The sequence below is a fragment of the Ammodytes marinus genome, assembly GCF_949987685.1.
Source record: "Ammodytes marinus genome assembly, chromosome: 1".
Classification (NCBI taxonomy): domain Eukaryota; kingdom Metazoa; phylum Chordata; class Actinopteri; order Uranoscopiformes; family Ammodytidae; genus Ammodytes; species Ammodytes marinus.
This window is the reverse complement of record NC_137230.1, coordinates 11248826-11263859: the sequence shown is the minus strand read 5'-3', so window position 1 is coordinate 11263859 and position 15034 is coordinate 11248826. Positions and strand designations below refer to the sequence as shown.

The following is a 15034-nucleotide window of genomic DNA, read 5'->3' as shown; positions in this document are numbered from 1 at the left end:
ACTCAACTCAGACCTGCTGCCAGAGACCTTTCTACAAGAAAGAGTGTCCAGCAGCCAGCACACACTGAGGAGTGTGTCTGCTTTATCTGTGGCACTGGGCTCAGACACGACGGCACTTATAAAGTCAGCGTTCAGAAACAGGAGAGGGCACAGGGCGAGCCTTTCTTTCCCTTCCTGTGGCTTCACTCTCCTCCCCCTGCTGCCATGCCTATCAGTCCAGCAGGTACCACCCTGGTGTGTGCCAGCTGCCACGCCTCCCTCATGCAACAGTGGCAGAGCTTCCAGCTGGCAGATGTGCCTGTGCTACAGCGCCTGTATGTGGTCCCCCTCAACCAAGCCAGCAGTGGTTCTCTCCAGTCTTCCCAGCTGGGGAAGGGCAAACCCCCACCACCACAGTCCATGGAGTGTGTAACTGACCCCAGGGCATCCCAACACGAGGCCTGTTTCCTCTGTGGTCAGGACTGTACGGGAGACATGAGAGTAGCCTACGCGCAGGCCGGTGTGGGTAAATCCCGGGGTGCAATGTATTTCCCCTTCATCAACATGCTGCCTTGCCCGCCCAACGCCCAGGGAGTGAGGAACGGCCGCGTGCACTGCTGCCCTCAGTGTCACTTCATCCTGGAGGAGATCTGGGGCGCGTACAGACTCAGCCTCAGCGAGGAGCTCATCACCTCCGTCAGCTCTTTCCTAGTGAGGTACCACTCTGCCGTGGCCATCGAGGGCTCCGGGCCAGCCAACTCCCACCAGACCAGTATGGCCTCTCGCCCCGGGAGCTCCCTGTCCGTGTGCTACCTGTGTGGAGCTGAGCTGTGTTCAGGAGGAGAGTACCAGCTGCACGTCAACCCTCCGGGGCGCTGTGGGGAGGGGGAGCCTTTCTTCCCCTTCCTCACCGTCCACCCTCCCGCTCCCCGGGCCAAGCCGGTGGACGCCACTGGCCTGGTGTCTGCCTGTAACCTCTGCTACCACGACCTGCACACACAGTGGGCCCAGCATGAGAACAAGGGCCTGGCTCCCTCCTCCACCTCCACGCCTTCTACCTCTACTAGTTTATCCAGTGCCAACAACCCCCAGCCACCCAGCTCCCCTTGGGCTCGCCAGTACAGCTGCGAGGCCTTCGTGTGTTTCTTCTGCAGGCAGGAGCAGCGCAGGTTGGGCAGGCTGTGTGCGGTTACTGTGGCCAGGCTACCCGTGTTCCTGTACGCACCTCGCAGCACACGCACGCTCCTGGTGGACGACGGGAGGAAGCTGGTGATTGGCTCGTGTATGGAATGTAAGGCCATGGTGCAGGTGGGACAGAGCATGCAGCAGGATAGCAGGGAGAGGCCGGGACACAGACCATCGCAAGGGGACAGGAAAGAACCAGAATCTGCCTCACCACAGAGAAGACGCAAGGTAAGACGGAATTTGCCAATTGCCTGAGTTTGGTTTGAAGGTGGATTGAGCGATTCTGGAGGATGCTTGTTGTGAAAATCACTCTTTGTCAAAATCAGTCAATATCCCCTCACACTCTTCTAACTGTAAGAACTGTGTGTGTGCTGAAGAAAAAAACAGCGTTAATACACAGCCTAGAATATGTAAATGGGCATGTTGCCTGCAACAGAGGGCCCTGTTTGTTTACATATCCTTTGTTTACATACCAGTGGGTTTACAGAGCCCAGGCTGTGTATTAAACCATATTTCTTTTTCAGCTCACACAGTACATACAGGTAGTGGGTTGTGAGGAGAGAACTGATTTTTGACAACAAGCGTTCTCCAGAGTCACTCTGACTCCATCTTTAAATTACTGTGTCAGCTTTAAACCACTCTTACATTGCCACAGTGCAGTGCATACTTGTTTGTCCTGATACAACCTCGTAGTCACATGGCCAGGGGAAGATTTTGACATTTCGCCTAATGGAGTTGCTGTGATAAAGCAATGCAGCTGGGTAATAAATGTGATGCACACAGTGCTCATTGTTCTTTTGACAATTTTACTTTGTTTCATGTAATTGCAGTAAGTTCCTTGAAACTGCTTACCGTCTGGTGATGTAGCCCCGCTAGAAAAGTATTTCACTTTCTTTCAAAAGAGATATTAAACATTTTCATCAACCTACTCCTATAAACAACACAGGGAAACTATGTGGATCCGAAGCCCAAGGCCAGGGTTTTGTTTGCTGTGTGTGTGTGTGTGTGTGTGTGTGTGTGTGTTTATTTTAGCAAGAATGACTGAATATGTCTTTCCCGGCGCTTTAGTTTGTTTTGGTTTGAGCATGTTGAGAATCTTAAGTGTTTCAACAAAGTTAGTTTATTAAAGCAGGTATTGAAGTCTCACTGACGCAAATCAGGAGACAAAATCAAAAGGACATGCCCAACTTGCTAATTGTACCTCGTTAACTTGATGTATAGACCTCATTTCCTCCAAAAACATCAGCCATCATTCACTTACCAGCCTGTTAAAAAAGGACCATACAGCCGGACTTTAAACTGATTGTTTAAAGTGTTCAATGTATGTCTTTGAATCACATCTCGATATTATATCATTCTCATTATACAACAAAACACTGTTCAAAACTCAAATAACACGAGGTAATGTCTTCAGAGCCTCGCATGAATTGCCCCTATTAAGGAAGTCAAAATGTTGTGACAGTCATCGAGTTTGTACATGTTATACATTATAGTTATCCATGGGTCAAACGTTCAATCATTGCTTATCATAGACATGTTTAGTTTAACAATTTGGTTCAATCCTTGATGTATTGATGCATTCACAATAACCTACACAATTGAAAAAAGCAATACAATTAGTTGTTGATGATATTAGACACTGATCTCCCCTGAGCTGTACAGCAAGGGCACAATGTGACTTCTCCCCCCCATTCCCACACTCACTCAAAGTAATTCTGGCTTCCAATACGCCCATATTAGGCTAATTTGGCAGTGCTGCGTGTTTAAAGACTTTGTATGTTACAATCAATTGCATAGTGCGTTTTATCATTTTTAATGGTTCCCGCTCATATTCATGACGAAAGCACTGCATGTTACTGTTGTAATAAGTGATTCTGACAAATGAGGGGTGCTTGCATAGGTGGTCCAGATGGGCTGGCTCAGAGAGCAGAACATCTACACACTTCCTCTGATGAGAGATCATTGCTTCAGCGTTCACTTTCTTGCCTTTATTCTCGCTTCCGCCGTCTCCCAGAGTTTGGTTTCTTTCCACTCCTCTCTCAACAGCACACTCAAACTCCCTTTTCCTGCGGTTAAGAAGTTGATAGCAGAACCCTGGCCTTTCCACATGATCAATAGCAGAGGCTATATGTGTGTCGGACCAGACCAGTGCAGGGCAAATGTGAATAGCTCTGTGAACAGCTCTCTCTCTCATGGAAACAGACACCGACTGACTGTCAGTCAGGCCACGCAAGACACGCTGAAGAACATCTGTGGATGCCATTCACACTCTGCAACCTCGGTGTGTTTGCACACTCACACCAGCTGTCTGGAACTGTCCGCCATACTATTCTCTGTGTCCCTTAAATAAGTGTTTGGAGTAACACTCTCGTGGTTCCTCTTGTGATCTCCAAGTTTTTTTTTTATATTATTGGCCTGAGCCCTAACAGATGAGCTCAGATCTATGTGAAGGGGAATCTCCTGAAATAGAGTATATTTATGGGACCAGCGTTTGGGTGGGTGGGTGTGGGATGAGAGGGTGGGGTCAGGCCAGGCAGGGTTTCGGGGATGATCATTTTTAGGCTTGGGAGGGTTGCAGGTGGCACAGGCAGATTTGAGCATGCATGGGTGAGCCGGTGACCTCATGGCTGAGAAAGTGCCAGTGTGCATAGCTGTAGGGAAGGGGAGGTGAGAGAGAGAGAGAGAGAGAGAGAGCTGCGTGGGGGGGAACAGGTGCTTTGTCCTCTAGTGTCATGCTACATGCTCCAGAGGGTCTGTCATCACAGGGGTTTGAGCTGTCAGGAGGGAGTGACCATCTGGTTCCCCTTAGCACTGTGTGTGCCCGGCTGGCTGTTGGAAGGGGGCTATACAAATATAAACACACACACACACTCACTATACCGTGTAGTATTGTGTTCGGTTTGCTGTGATGAATTCCTGTTTGATGTTCAGAATTCACACAAATTACATTTTTGATTAATGCAAGAATGAGATCTAAATTTGAGATTTAAATGCATTTATTTAAATAAGGGACACTTATTGATGAACATTTATATGCAAGAATATAGCCGGTGACTAATTTAAATCTTTAGTCCCTTTGGCAGTGTAGTAAGAAAATCAAAGCACGGTGATATGTTGTAGAAGTTCATACAGCTCGCTACTGTATAAGTATTATTGTGCATATATTAATGGTTACCCTGAAGTGTGAGAGGGTGGATGATGCTTTGCCGTCTGTTTTTCCTGCTTGGCAAGATAATATGAACTATCCCGTCATGAAATTAGATCTGCCCCGGGACATTCTTGTTGTAGCTGTTAAATGTTACACACACACACTTAGACACAAACAACAAGTGATGGGTGGTTCTCGTGCTCTCTCTCTCTGTTTTGCAGTGGTGTGTTTAATTAGTATGTTGGACATGACCTTTGACAGCTGTGTAAGTATAGACCTCCCGTCGGCGTCTGGTCCGCAGACCCTTTGGCTCGCGCTAAAACAGATGTCCACTTATGGTTGATTCATTATAAATGTTTAATCATATGCCGCTTAATAAGGATGGCATATAACTTTTGCTCTTGTGTGTGTTGCATTTACGCAACACAGTGAAGGCCATATTGCGTGTTGCACATCATTCCTGAAAGATTACTGTAATAATACTAGGCATCTAAAGATAAAAACACATGTTATGTGGGTAGAGTAGGGGATGTTTGTGTGGAGAGAGAACCCTAATAATAATAATACTAACATAATATAATAATCATCATCTAGCAATACAAGGTGGCACTTCAAGGACTCAAACCCCTCAAATAATATGTTAAAAATATTTTCTTATAAGATCTTGGATGCAGATGTCAGACCGATCTGTTTTTAGTCTGTGGTGGTGACACAAAATAGTAAAATAGCCAAAGTCGCCAAAGTCTGTGTTCAAATATGTGAAGATCACTTTGGACAAAACCCTGATGTAAAAGTGACACAAAGAAAGAATAATAAATGAGAAAAGCAAACAAAAACTAAGTCATGGTGAAAAGATGATTGAATGCTTTAATGCTTTGGCCCTAGGTAAATGCATGATATCACAATTTATAAATCCGTAGACCGATTAGATACCACCACTGCATTACTGTGTTGTTCAAAGGAATGGGGGTGGTTGCGTTACTAAAGCCACGGTGTCCCTATGGTCAACAGTGTGTCTTCTGCTTATAAAAGGACCTAAGGGACTGAGAAAAACAAATGTATCAATCATTAGTCAAGCTTTTTAAAGATAAATACAACATAATCATACATGCATACAGAACACACAAACAAGCTTCACTTAGTCATAGTGTGTGTCTGTGTATGTGTGTGTGTGTGTGTGTGTCTACCTACCTAGGCATGAATGTTTATCTTTGAATGGTGGTCTGCTGAGTGACTGTTTCGAGTGGATGATTATTGTTGACCTGTTACAGGAGCAGAGGCGGGTTTCTGTGGCTGAGTTCACTCAGTCAATCACTGTGTGTGTGTTTGTGGGTGTGTGTGTGTGAGTGGCTCATATTCTTTGTGTCTATTCGCTGCTTCTGTGCATAGTGTGTGTTCATGTGTGTGTTTGACTGTGTGAGAGATCGACAGCGCTCTCTCGCTGCACGGCTCATATCCTGTAAAGAAGGTATTTGCTGTCACAGGAAAAACATGCCGGCATCTTGACAGTGTCGCCAGGAGAAAGATTTATGGGCGCCATGAAAGATGGAGTGAGGGCAAAAATTACACGTCAAATCTGGATGTGATCTTGAAAAAAAGCAGCGAAAGATTACCCCCGAGTGAATTAATGGACGAAGGGGAAAATGAGCTAAAAGAAGAGTGGGAGGCTGAGAGAAGGTGAGGGGGTTAATGGGATTTAAATTGCAGCCGGAGGAAAACAGAAGAAAAATGGAGTCCTATTCCCATCAATTTATCATATAGAAGGAAACATCACAGCATGCAAGGGCCACAGAGCCTGTTCAACCCAGCATAGGGATTTCTATTAAAATTGTGTTAATTTGAGGCATATGAGGTGGTGTGGTCTTGATTTATACTGTGAGCTATCCTTGCGTGCCGTGTGTGTCTGATCGTGTGTTTAGTTAAAGCCATTCATTTCGCCATGAGTCCTGTAAAGTTCCCGCAGCTGTTTCTGAGCGACAGCCCTTGTGTTTCACAGAAAATACTTTGGCATTTGAGGGGCTTAATTTCAAAGCTGCCGGAGGTGGGTTTTGATTAAGCATTCAATTCTTTCTCCCTTTTTTCCACCATAGCATCCCTCATCGCTGCATTCTTGCCCATACGTGAATGCAGAGATCAGATCTTATATGGATGGAGCATGAGATGGAGGTGTTGCAATTTTTAATTTTTTTGTGTCCCCCTTTATCAGTATATAAGCCTCTCTCACAGCACCTCTCTTAGGAAAACCGTTTGAGCTGTCCATGTCATAACCTTCCATTTATTGGAAAAGAGAATCCTCTCACCCAGCTACAATTACCCCATTTCACTCCTGGCATATACAGTACATACAGTACATGCACCCATCCATGCATATGCGTCATTCAAATAAATCGATATTGGACTCCATTCATTCCAATGAAAATTGCTTATATAGCCAAAAACCTATCTCGCTTCCTGCTTCCGTGTTGTGCCGCCAGCCCTTCAAAATTGGCGTTTTATTTTATTACAGTATTGTGGTCGGTCAATCAGTTTTGGACAAATTGGCAGCAAGGCTGACTCACCGCTCGATATACAGCTCATGGATGTTAATAACGTGCAGTTTTTATATAACAAAGTAAATGATGGCGTTGTGGCTCACTATATTTCAACCAGGAGAGAATAAGGGGGAGGTTGTGAGAGGAGATGTTTTGTTTCTTTCATCAAACGGTGTTGATGTCATTGGAAGAGGTAGGGGGGTTGAAGAGGCAGTTGGGGTTCTAGGGCTTGTCCTGGTGCAGACTTCCAGGCTAGTTTGTGGCTGACAGATGAAGGCATACTGATCATTTAACCCTGCAGAGCCCAGCATACACTGGGGTATCTATATGGGCTCAGCACTAAGGGCCAGGGTCAGCATTGGTCATATGTCAAATTGGAGGGACTGGACGTGTGTAGGTGTCTGACACATCTGCTTAACTATTTGAATTCATAATTCCAATTCAGGATTGTTAGGGCAAATGGTCAGCCCTTGTGATCCATGCATTCTTAAAGGTAGAGAATTGTGACATAAGCAGTAGAAATGTGAATGTTATCTATAACACTAAATGATTGAAAACGCTGACTGAACCATGCCAGGCCAGTGGGTGGCGATAATGTGTCGTGTCAAACACCATAAAAGAACATTGTGAGCATAAAGTGTCCTCTTGAGCAAGGTTGGGGCATGCTCAGTAGACGTAAACAACAATGGCCATTCGCAAATTGAGGTCATGACGCCAGCATTCGGCAGAAGTCATTCCGAAAGTTTTCAAAATGCTCGGATATTAGTGTGTGCGGTTGTGATTTTAACATGTGAACAAAAGGCCAAACAGCACAGAAGACGTAACGGTTATGACCTGTGTACGAGTGGAGACGGCCTTAAACACTGTCATTTTGATTCCCAGAGGTTTAGACTGATACACGCCCACGGTCCACCCACACAGGTGTTTTCACTCATTTGTGTCGACTAGACCTCCTCAGGACTGTGTAGGCATGTGCAGACTGTGCTTGATTGACCTCTCCTATACTCTCTTGTCAGTGTTGTAGTAACAACTTCTAACATCTTTAAGATCGCTATCTGTATAGGGGGTTTGGTGACCTCAGTAACCTCCCAGCACATACCTTTACCCAGCTCAAACCTGAGAAGAGATCTTATCGGACAAAAGTAACTGAAAACACCTGTGACGGTGTGCAAGGTCATCTTACCCACAGCAGCAAGCAGCCTGTGCCTTTATCTCACCTTCTTGCATTTCCACCACTGTGACTCAGAGTGGTGCCCTTTTGACTTTGGCATCATATTATAAGGTTAAATAATCCACAATGTCATCTATGCACAATGCTAGGGAGTTGTTTTGGCTGACTGGATTTCAATTCTGAGATGAAAATGGATATGCACATCCACAAGGCTTGTTTGTGGCAAGGGGCAGAACTAAACATAAACTGGCTTCCATCAGTTGATGTCGTAATTGGCCTGAGTGTGACGGGAGTAATCCTCTTTGCGGGAAAACTAGGTTTGCAAGTTGGACAACATCGTCATTTTATGTTAGTGAAACACTGATATTTAATTATGTATCTTTAATAAGTGGTGCCTGGCAATCTTGCCTCCCTGCAAATAATTGTCCAAACCCGCTTGAATGGACAGGATAAAAGGGGAACAGAGAAGGCAGTGTCCCTCTAAACCCCTGAAACCAAGGCCCTTGCTGTGAAGTGTTTTCTAAAGTGATTTTGTGGGTGCCCATTTGGCATTGAAATGTGTGTATGCAATGGTCCAGGCTGGGGACAGTCTAGGAAAAACTGTGTGAACTAAACTGGGCTGTGAGAACCAAGTCATGCAGTGGGAGTACACTGTCGTTTGTATAGTGGCATATAGTCAGTCAAGTGTTTGTGCACAGGTGACGAGTGCTTAGTTGTGTTCTCCTTCAATGTTATACTATGTCTTGATCTAGTTGGACAGTTTTCAATGATCTGCTTCTGTACATGTCTTTATAAGGTATTGTGTGAGCTTGCTATGTTTAACACAGACACTTACATTGACTTTATGGGACCACCAAGGACACTTACTATATTGAACAAGACCCATACAGTAAAAGACTGCACAGTGAAGAAGGGCTCTGTGGACTGTACAAGATGAACATAGTTAAGTCAACCACAGCTTTCTAGAGATATAGGTTTCCTGCATGCCACCATCTTTTTTCACCTATTATTATTGTCCGAAAATCCATCTGTCAATCAACTAAACACCATCAACTCCTAAATATGTTGAACATGAAAAGAAAAAATCATTTAGAAAAGTGCTGCCATGATGCATATCAGGAGAGCTGACATTACCAGTTGGTATTGATGTTCTTGACTGAAAGTTACAAGTTTGTTCTTTTCAAATGGGAAGTTGAAGTGTAGTGGTAGTTTTTTTTTTCTCAAACGCCAGCGTCCGATGGGCATAAGGCAAACTTCATGTTATGGCTTTCGTGCATGGTTTTAGGGTTCAGAAGATTGGCTTTGTGACAAGGACACGGGACCCCGTTGTCTATCTTCATTCGCTGAAAGTTCTTCTCTTTGTGTTATGTAAGTGTGTTTTTTGGTTTACCCAAAGAAAACTATCGGAGACTGCCGATGCACTCTTTAAAGGTAGAGTCAGCAATACTGGAGAATGCTTGTTGTTATAATCACTGAATATTCTCATGATCCACTACCTATACGTACAATGTGTCGCTGAAAAAAATAGGGTGTTAATACACAGCCTAGGCTCTGTAAACTGGTATGTAAACAAACGCAAACAGAGGGGGGCCGCCATAGCTAGCAACACACCTGTTTACAGAGCCTAGGCTGTATATTAACACCGTTTTTTTTCAGCGCAGACATGGCCGGAAGCAGATTGTGAGGAGATAGTCACAGATTTTTACAAAAACTGATATTGACAAAAAGCATTCTCCAGAATCGCTGACTCCAGCTTCAAGTACAGACTTTTCTATATACTGTACATGTGCTTTGTAGTAAATTCCTCGTGTTGCCACACTTGAGCCTGGCATTGCAAGAGGCCAGTAGTGATGCTGCTATGAAGGCTGCCGTACTGTACTGCCCTGCAGTCTATGCTTTAAAGTTAGTAAACCTGGTTTGACTGTGGTAATTATAGAGGATGGGGTGTAATGTAACTATAGTTCAGCGTTCACTGCCAGCTGCCCTGTGGCCACACATATTGCATATTCACCCAAAGTCGAATAAATCCATGCATTCGCAAACTTTCACTTAGATACACAGATACGGTAACCCCCTGCTCACAATTTACATAAAGAACAGCTGCAAGTGTGTGTGTGTGTGTGTCCGTGCGTGTGTGAGACTGTGCATTATTGTGCACATGTGTGTCTGCCAGGTGGTTGAGAGCACTGGCAGGTGTTTGCTCCCGTGCTGGCAAATGCAGCTGGATTGTGTGCCACAGCTGTGTGTGTGTGTGTGTGTGTGTGTATATGTGTGTGTGTGTGTGTGTGTGTGTGTGTGTGTGTGTGTGTGTGTGTGTGTGGTGGGGGTCTCTGCACCTGGACACAGCTGGAGTGTGTGGTAGTAGCACAGAAGCTAATAGTGACCTATATCCTTGCCAGACATTTAACATGAAACTTCTGTTCTGGGCTGACGGGTTATAATTCATTGCTTTTAGGTGCTTCTCATTAGTCTTGCTCTTTTAGAGGAGACGGCCAAAGTGTTGCTGCGGCTCTGTGTGAGTGTGATTCCTCCATCTTTGGCTTTTCATTTCCAACTTCATTTGACTTTCCTCTACTGAGGAAAGACTCACTCTCACCCTGCTTTCAGGACACCTGGAGATGTCAGCTCAAGCCAAAATAGCCCCCTGTAGTGGACCAAATATAATACGACACACCCTCTCTTGCCCTAACGCTTAGCACACAGGCAACCATGGGCTCAGACCAACCAGCATCTAGATAGCTTCACCCTCTTTCTGTCAGCCAACCAGAGGAGAGATAATGATTAGATGATTATTTTGGCCGAAGAAGTCATCCCCTCCTTAAATTACCCCGCTACACACACACGCACATGCACACACACACACACACACACAGACGCACGCAGGCACGCACGCACGCACACACACACACACACACACACACACACACACACACACACGCCGACCCGAGACCACCTGGTCTCTCACATACTCAGCTTGTTCTGCCAGCTCCCGGACAGCTGGGAAGAAGGAGACATGGAGAAGAGGGAGTTTTGGACGAAGCCTCCCATGAAGCTAGGGACTGGGTTACCACTGGAAGAATGCGGTTGACAGACTATACAGTGGCCCTGACACATTTAGTATTATGTGGTCTCTACACTTACTGTGTGCTGCTTAAAGTAGATCGTCAGGTGACAGTGAGCAGACAAATGGTGGCACTAAACATACACTAATTGCTGATCCTTAGTCTGGGTTGTGATCTAGTTGCCTTGGTAATCCAGAGCAGCATGCAAACAAAAGAGTGATTACTCAAGGGACCTAAATGTCCACCAGGTGGTGTAGACTTCAATAGGGAGGGATACTCTCATTGGTCAAGCCATAAGTGGACACACACACACACACACACACACACACACACATACCCAAAGGCACAGACAGTCGGGAGTTACAGGGACTTTGTGAATAGTTTCCATGGGTGAGCGTCTCCCACACTGACATGACCATCCCCCATGAGTCAGAAATAAACCGATACAGTTTCTCCATCTGTGTGGCAGATAGATAGATAGATAGATACTTCCCGAAGGAATGCCATTATTTATTTGTTACTTTTTGCCTGCTGCTATCCCTTTCAAGTATGCTCTTCGCACTGTTGAAATGTTATTGGAAGCACGCCTATTACCTAATCCAAAGCTGCGAGGCTAACGAATGACATTGCCAACTTGGTCAGTGGCATTTCCCACATGGAGAGGAGTTGCGTGCAATCTGGATTTAACGTGCTAGTCACGGTTGTGCAGAGCCGCGGACCTCGAGGCCACAGTGAAGGATAGCTATAGAGTGGTAAGCCACTAGAGTGCATTTAACCTGTTGCATATGATCGCCAAACTACTTTACCGTGAAAATTACGAACAGACAGAGAGAAATTACGTAAAAATCCAGTGTTTCCTCTTCAAAGAGAGACCCCCCCCCCCAGTTATAAAATGCTTGGGTTGTTATGAAAGCCCACAGAGGCAGAAACATTCTAGATGTTCCTATGTTCTTCTTTGCTACGGGGGGGCTGGAAAAATAGCACTTGGCCCAAAGTTAGGTGTCAGAGGTCTTCGACTCAACATTTTCTTTCTCTTTCTGTCGTTCTGCCCCAGCTCTGTTTTCTGTCCATCTCTAACCTTCTCTCCCCCCTATCCCTCTATCCCCCTATCCCCCCATCCACTCAGTCGTCCTCTTTCGTTCTCTCTTTTTCCCTGTTTTTCTCTCTCTCTTCTCCCCCCTCCTCTTCATCTCTCCCTGTGGTATTAGCGGGGCCACATGTTGCTGGCCTCTCCTGGTGGTGTGAGCCCCACGGCAGGCCCTGGCTCCAGGCTGACGCGTAGCTCAGTGTGTGTGTGTGTGTGTGTATGGAAGAGAGAGACACTGTAATGTGTGCCTGCATGCCTCAGAGTGCATGTGTGTGTGTGTGTGTGTGTGTGTATGCGTGCGTTAGTGTGTGTGTGTCTGTGTGTGTGTGTGTGTGTGTGTGTGTGTGTGTGTGTGTGGGGCTACTAACACAGTAACCTGATAGTGGTGGGGCTGAGCAGTACAGAGCGGAGCAGTGCTGTGATTTATCCCGCGGGCCCAGCAGATGGCTGCAACAGGAGTTTGTTTAAGTTTGCTTCGGAGCCGGGCAAGCCGCCAGGAGCACAGAGAGGGCCTGCCAGAAAAATGTTCACTGACTCTGGATGCCTAACCACACTACTCCCCCTCTCTTCTCCCTCTCCTGCCTCCCCCTAACCCCTCACAGCCCCCTTTAGTCCAACACACACACACACACACACACACACACACACACACACACACACACACACACACACACACACACACACACACACACACACACACACACACTCACACACAGGCAAACACATACACATACTCTTGCAGACTTTCTGTCGCTACTCTCCTTTTACCCCTCTCTAATTTCTTTCTTTCCTCCCATCTGCTTCACACACATGCTTACATACATATGTGAGCGCACACACACACACACACACACACACACACACACACACACACACACACACACACACACACACACACACACACACACACACACACACACACACACACACACACACACACACACACACACACACACACACACACACACACACACACACACACACACTGTTTTGTGCACAATTCTCTTTTCTGTTGGAGACATCCCTGGTGCAGACATGAACTCACACCTCGGGGTGGGGTGGGGTGGGGTGGGGGGGCATTAAAGACTGTTGAGGTGTCCATTGAGGTGGGGGTCTTCTGAGCAGAACCATATGACCGACAATTTGCCTTTCATACTGTGAAAAAATAGGAGTCTCTGCAGCATAAACACATGCACGAGTACAACCATGCACAACTTTGCAATGTGCACACACAGCAGAGGGTTTGTGAAATGATGTCCAGTTGGGTTCTGATGTCTGTGCATTTAATTCCCCCCCCCCCTCCCATTTAACCTGAGTGGTGCTTTGTGTTGGCAGAGGTGACGACAGGTCCTCCTGTCACATAGCTTCAGGTCACCCAGAGTGATAACTCTTGACCTCCCTCTCCACACATCTGCCTCTCTTTTTCTACCCTATCTCTCTCCTGTCTGTGCCTGGTCTTCTTCTCTTCCTCTCTTTATATTCCTCTACTAGCCAAGGAGTTCGTCAACAGAAAGGTGGCTGTGTTGTGAATGAGGCAGCTGACATTAAAGCAGGCCGAGAGTTGCAGTGAAGTGATGGAGGTATTTTTTTTCAATTTGACTAGTTTGCTTGAACTCGGAATCGGTTCTTCAATGTTCTGATTTTGTCAGTGTCAGCTGTTCATTTTATTAACCTTTTGTTTTTATACTTCACCAACCACACAATCCAATGCAAGTCAAATCTTTCCAGGTTCCTACCTGTGTAGTTACTATGGCTGTGTGATATGGCCAAAAAGGCTTTCAAGATTTAGCATTTTCAATATCGGTCTATCAATAATTGTCAAAACAAATTTTGAATTATGATTTATTTCAATTTAAAAGGTTGATTCTTTTTTTCTTCTTCATACTTTTATGCCTGGGTCAGTTTGCACCATTTCCTAGTTTTTTTGTCAGAAGGTAAAAAGCTGAAGTATATCTTAACTGCTAAGGTTGAGTGACTTTTCTTTTAGTTGTTGTCGATGGCTTGATCCTGCATCCAGCTGGTCAAGGACGCTCTGTTTAATTCAGATGTTGCTGTTGCCCATTTTGTTGGTGTTTTTATTGCACTCTTAACTATAAACCTATGGTCCAGGTCTACCTCTATTCAGGCAAGTATAGTGGTTATCTATGCAGGGTCATCTCGTTTGTGTGTACTGTATACATACTGTATGTTGAGTGTCTTACATTCTGATGAACTGTCAAGATCAACTACAGATCCACATGAGCATCTGAGTCAGCATGTTCCAAAATCATGACAAACTTTGACCAGGGATAAAATAGTTAGAGTTGTGTTGTTGTGTATAGATACAGGTGTCAGATAATTGTGTGTTGGTTGAGCATGTGTCAAATAATGACCAATTCTTTCACTCTCTCTCTTTCTTTCTTTCATTTGTGCCTTTTGCTTTTCTATTCTCCTCTTTTAAATGATAAAACACTGTTTCATTTTACATTTATTTTTGTAGATCTTAAAAGTATTCTTTTTGACCCTGATCATTTAGGAATGTTTGTCCTCCAGTTCTGTTACAGCCTCCCCCTGTCTCCTGACGTCTGTCCTTCGTCATCAGTGGTTTTTTCCAGTTCTTTGAAAGTGATTCAATTGAACAGTTGATATAATACTTCCAGTGTTATATGAGAGAGGATGCAGAAGGTCACTGATATGGACCGAAGCCAATAGCCACTAAACCTATACCTTCTATAACACATGGACTGGGGGAGGGAAGACATCCTTGTGTTTATGTGTATGAGTAATGTGTATATGTATGTCTGATTAATTGTGGAGCCTGTTAGGGCCGTTGTGCTTTGGCACAGAGCCTGTGTCCTCCAAAGCTACATAAGTCACACTGTCTAGGGGTCA

At 45.3% G+C, this 15034-nt stretch overlaps 1 protein-coding gene across 2 annotated transcripts in view; it reads left to right on the top strand.

Moving 5' to 3' along the window:
- Nucleotides 1-1264: 1264 nt before the first annotated feature.
- Nucleotides 1265-15034, top strand: part of gse1b (Gse1 coiled-coil protein b) — a 179795-nt gene continuing 166025 nt past the window's right edge. For both annotated transcript variants that reach the window (XM_080029879.1, XM_080029878.1), the window contains exon 1: nt 1265-1392. In XM_080029879.1, the coding sequence (XP_079886005.1) occupies nt 1279-1392 (114 nt within the window). In that variant the 5' untranslated portion in view covers nt 1265-1278. The remainder of the gene's footprint in view (nt 1393-15034) is intronic.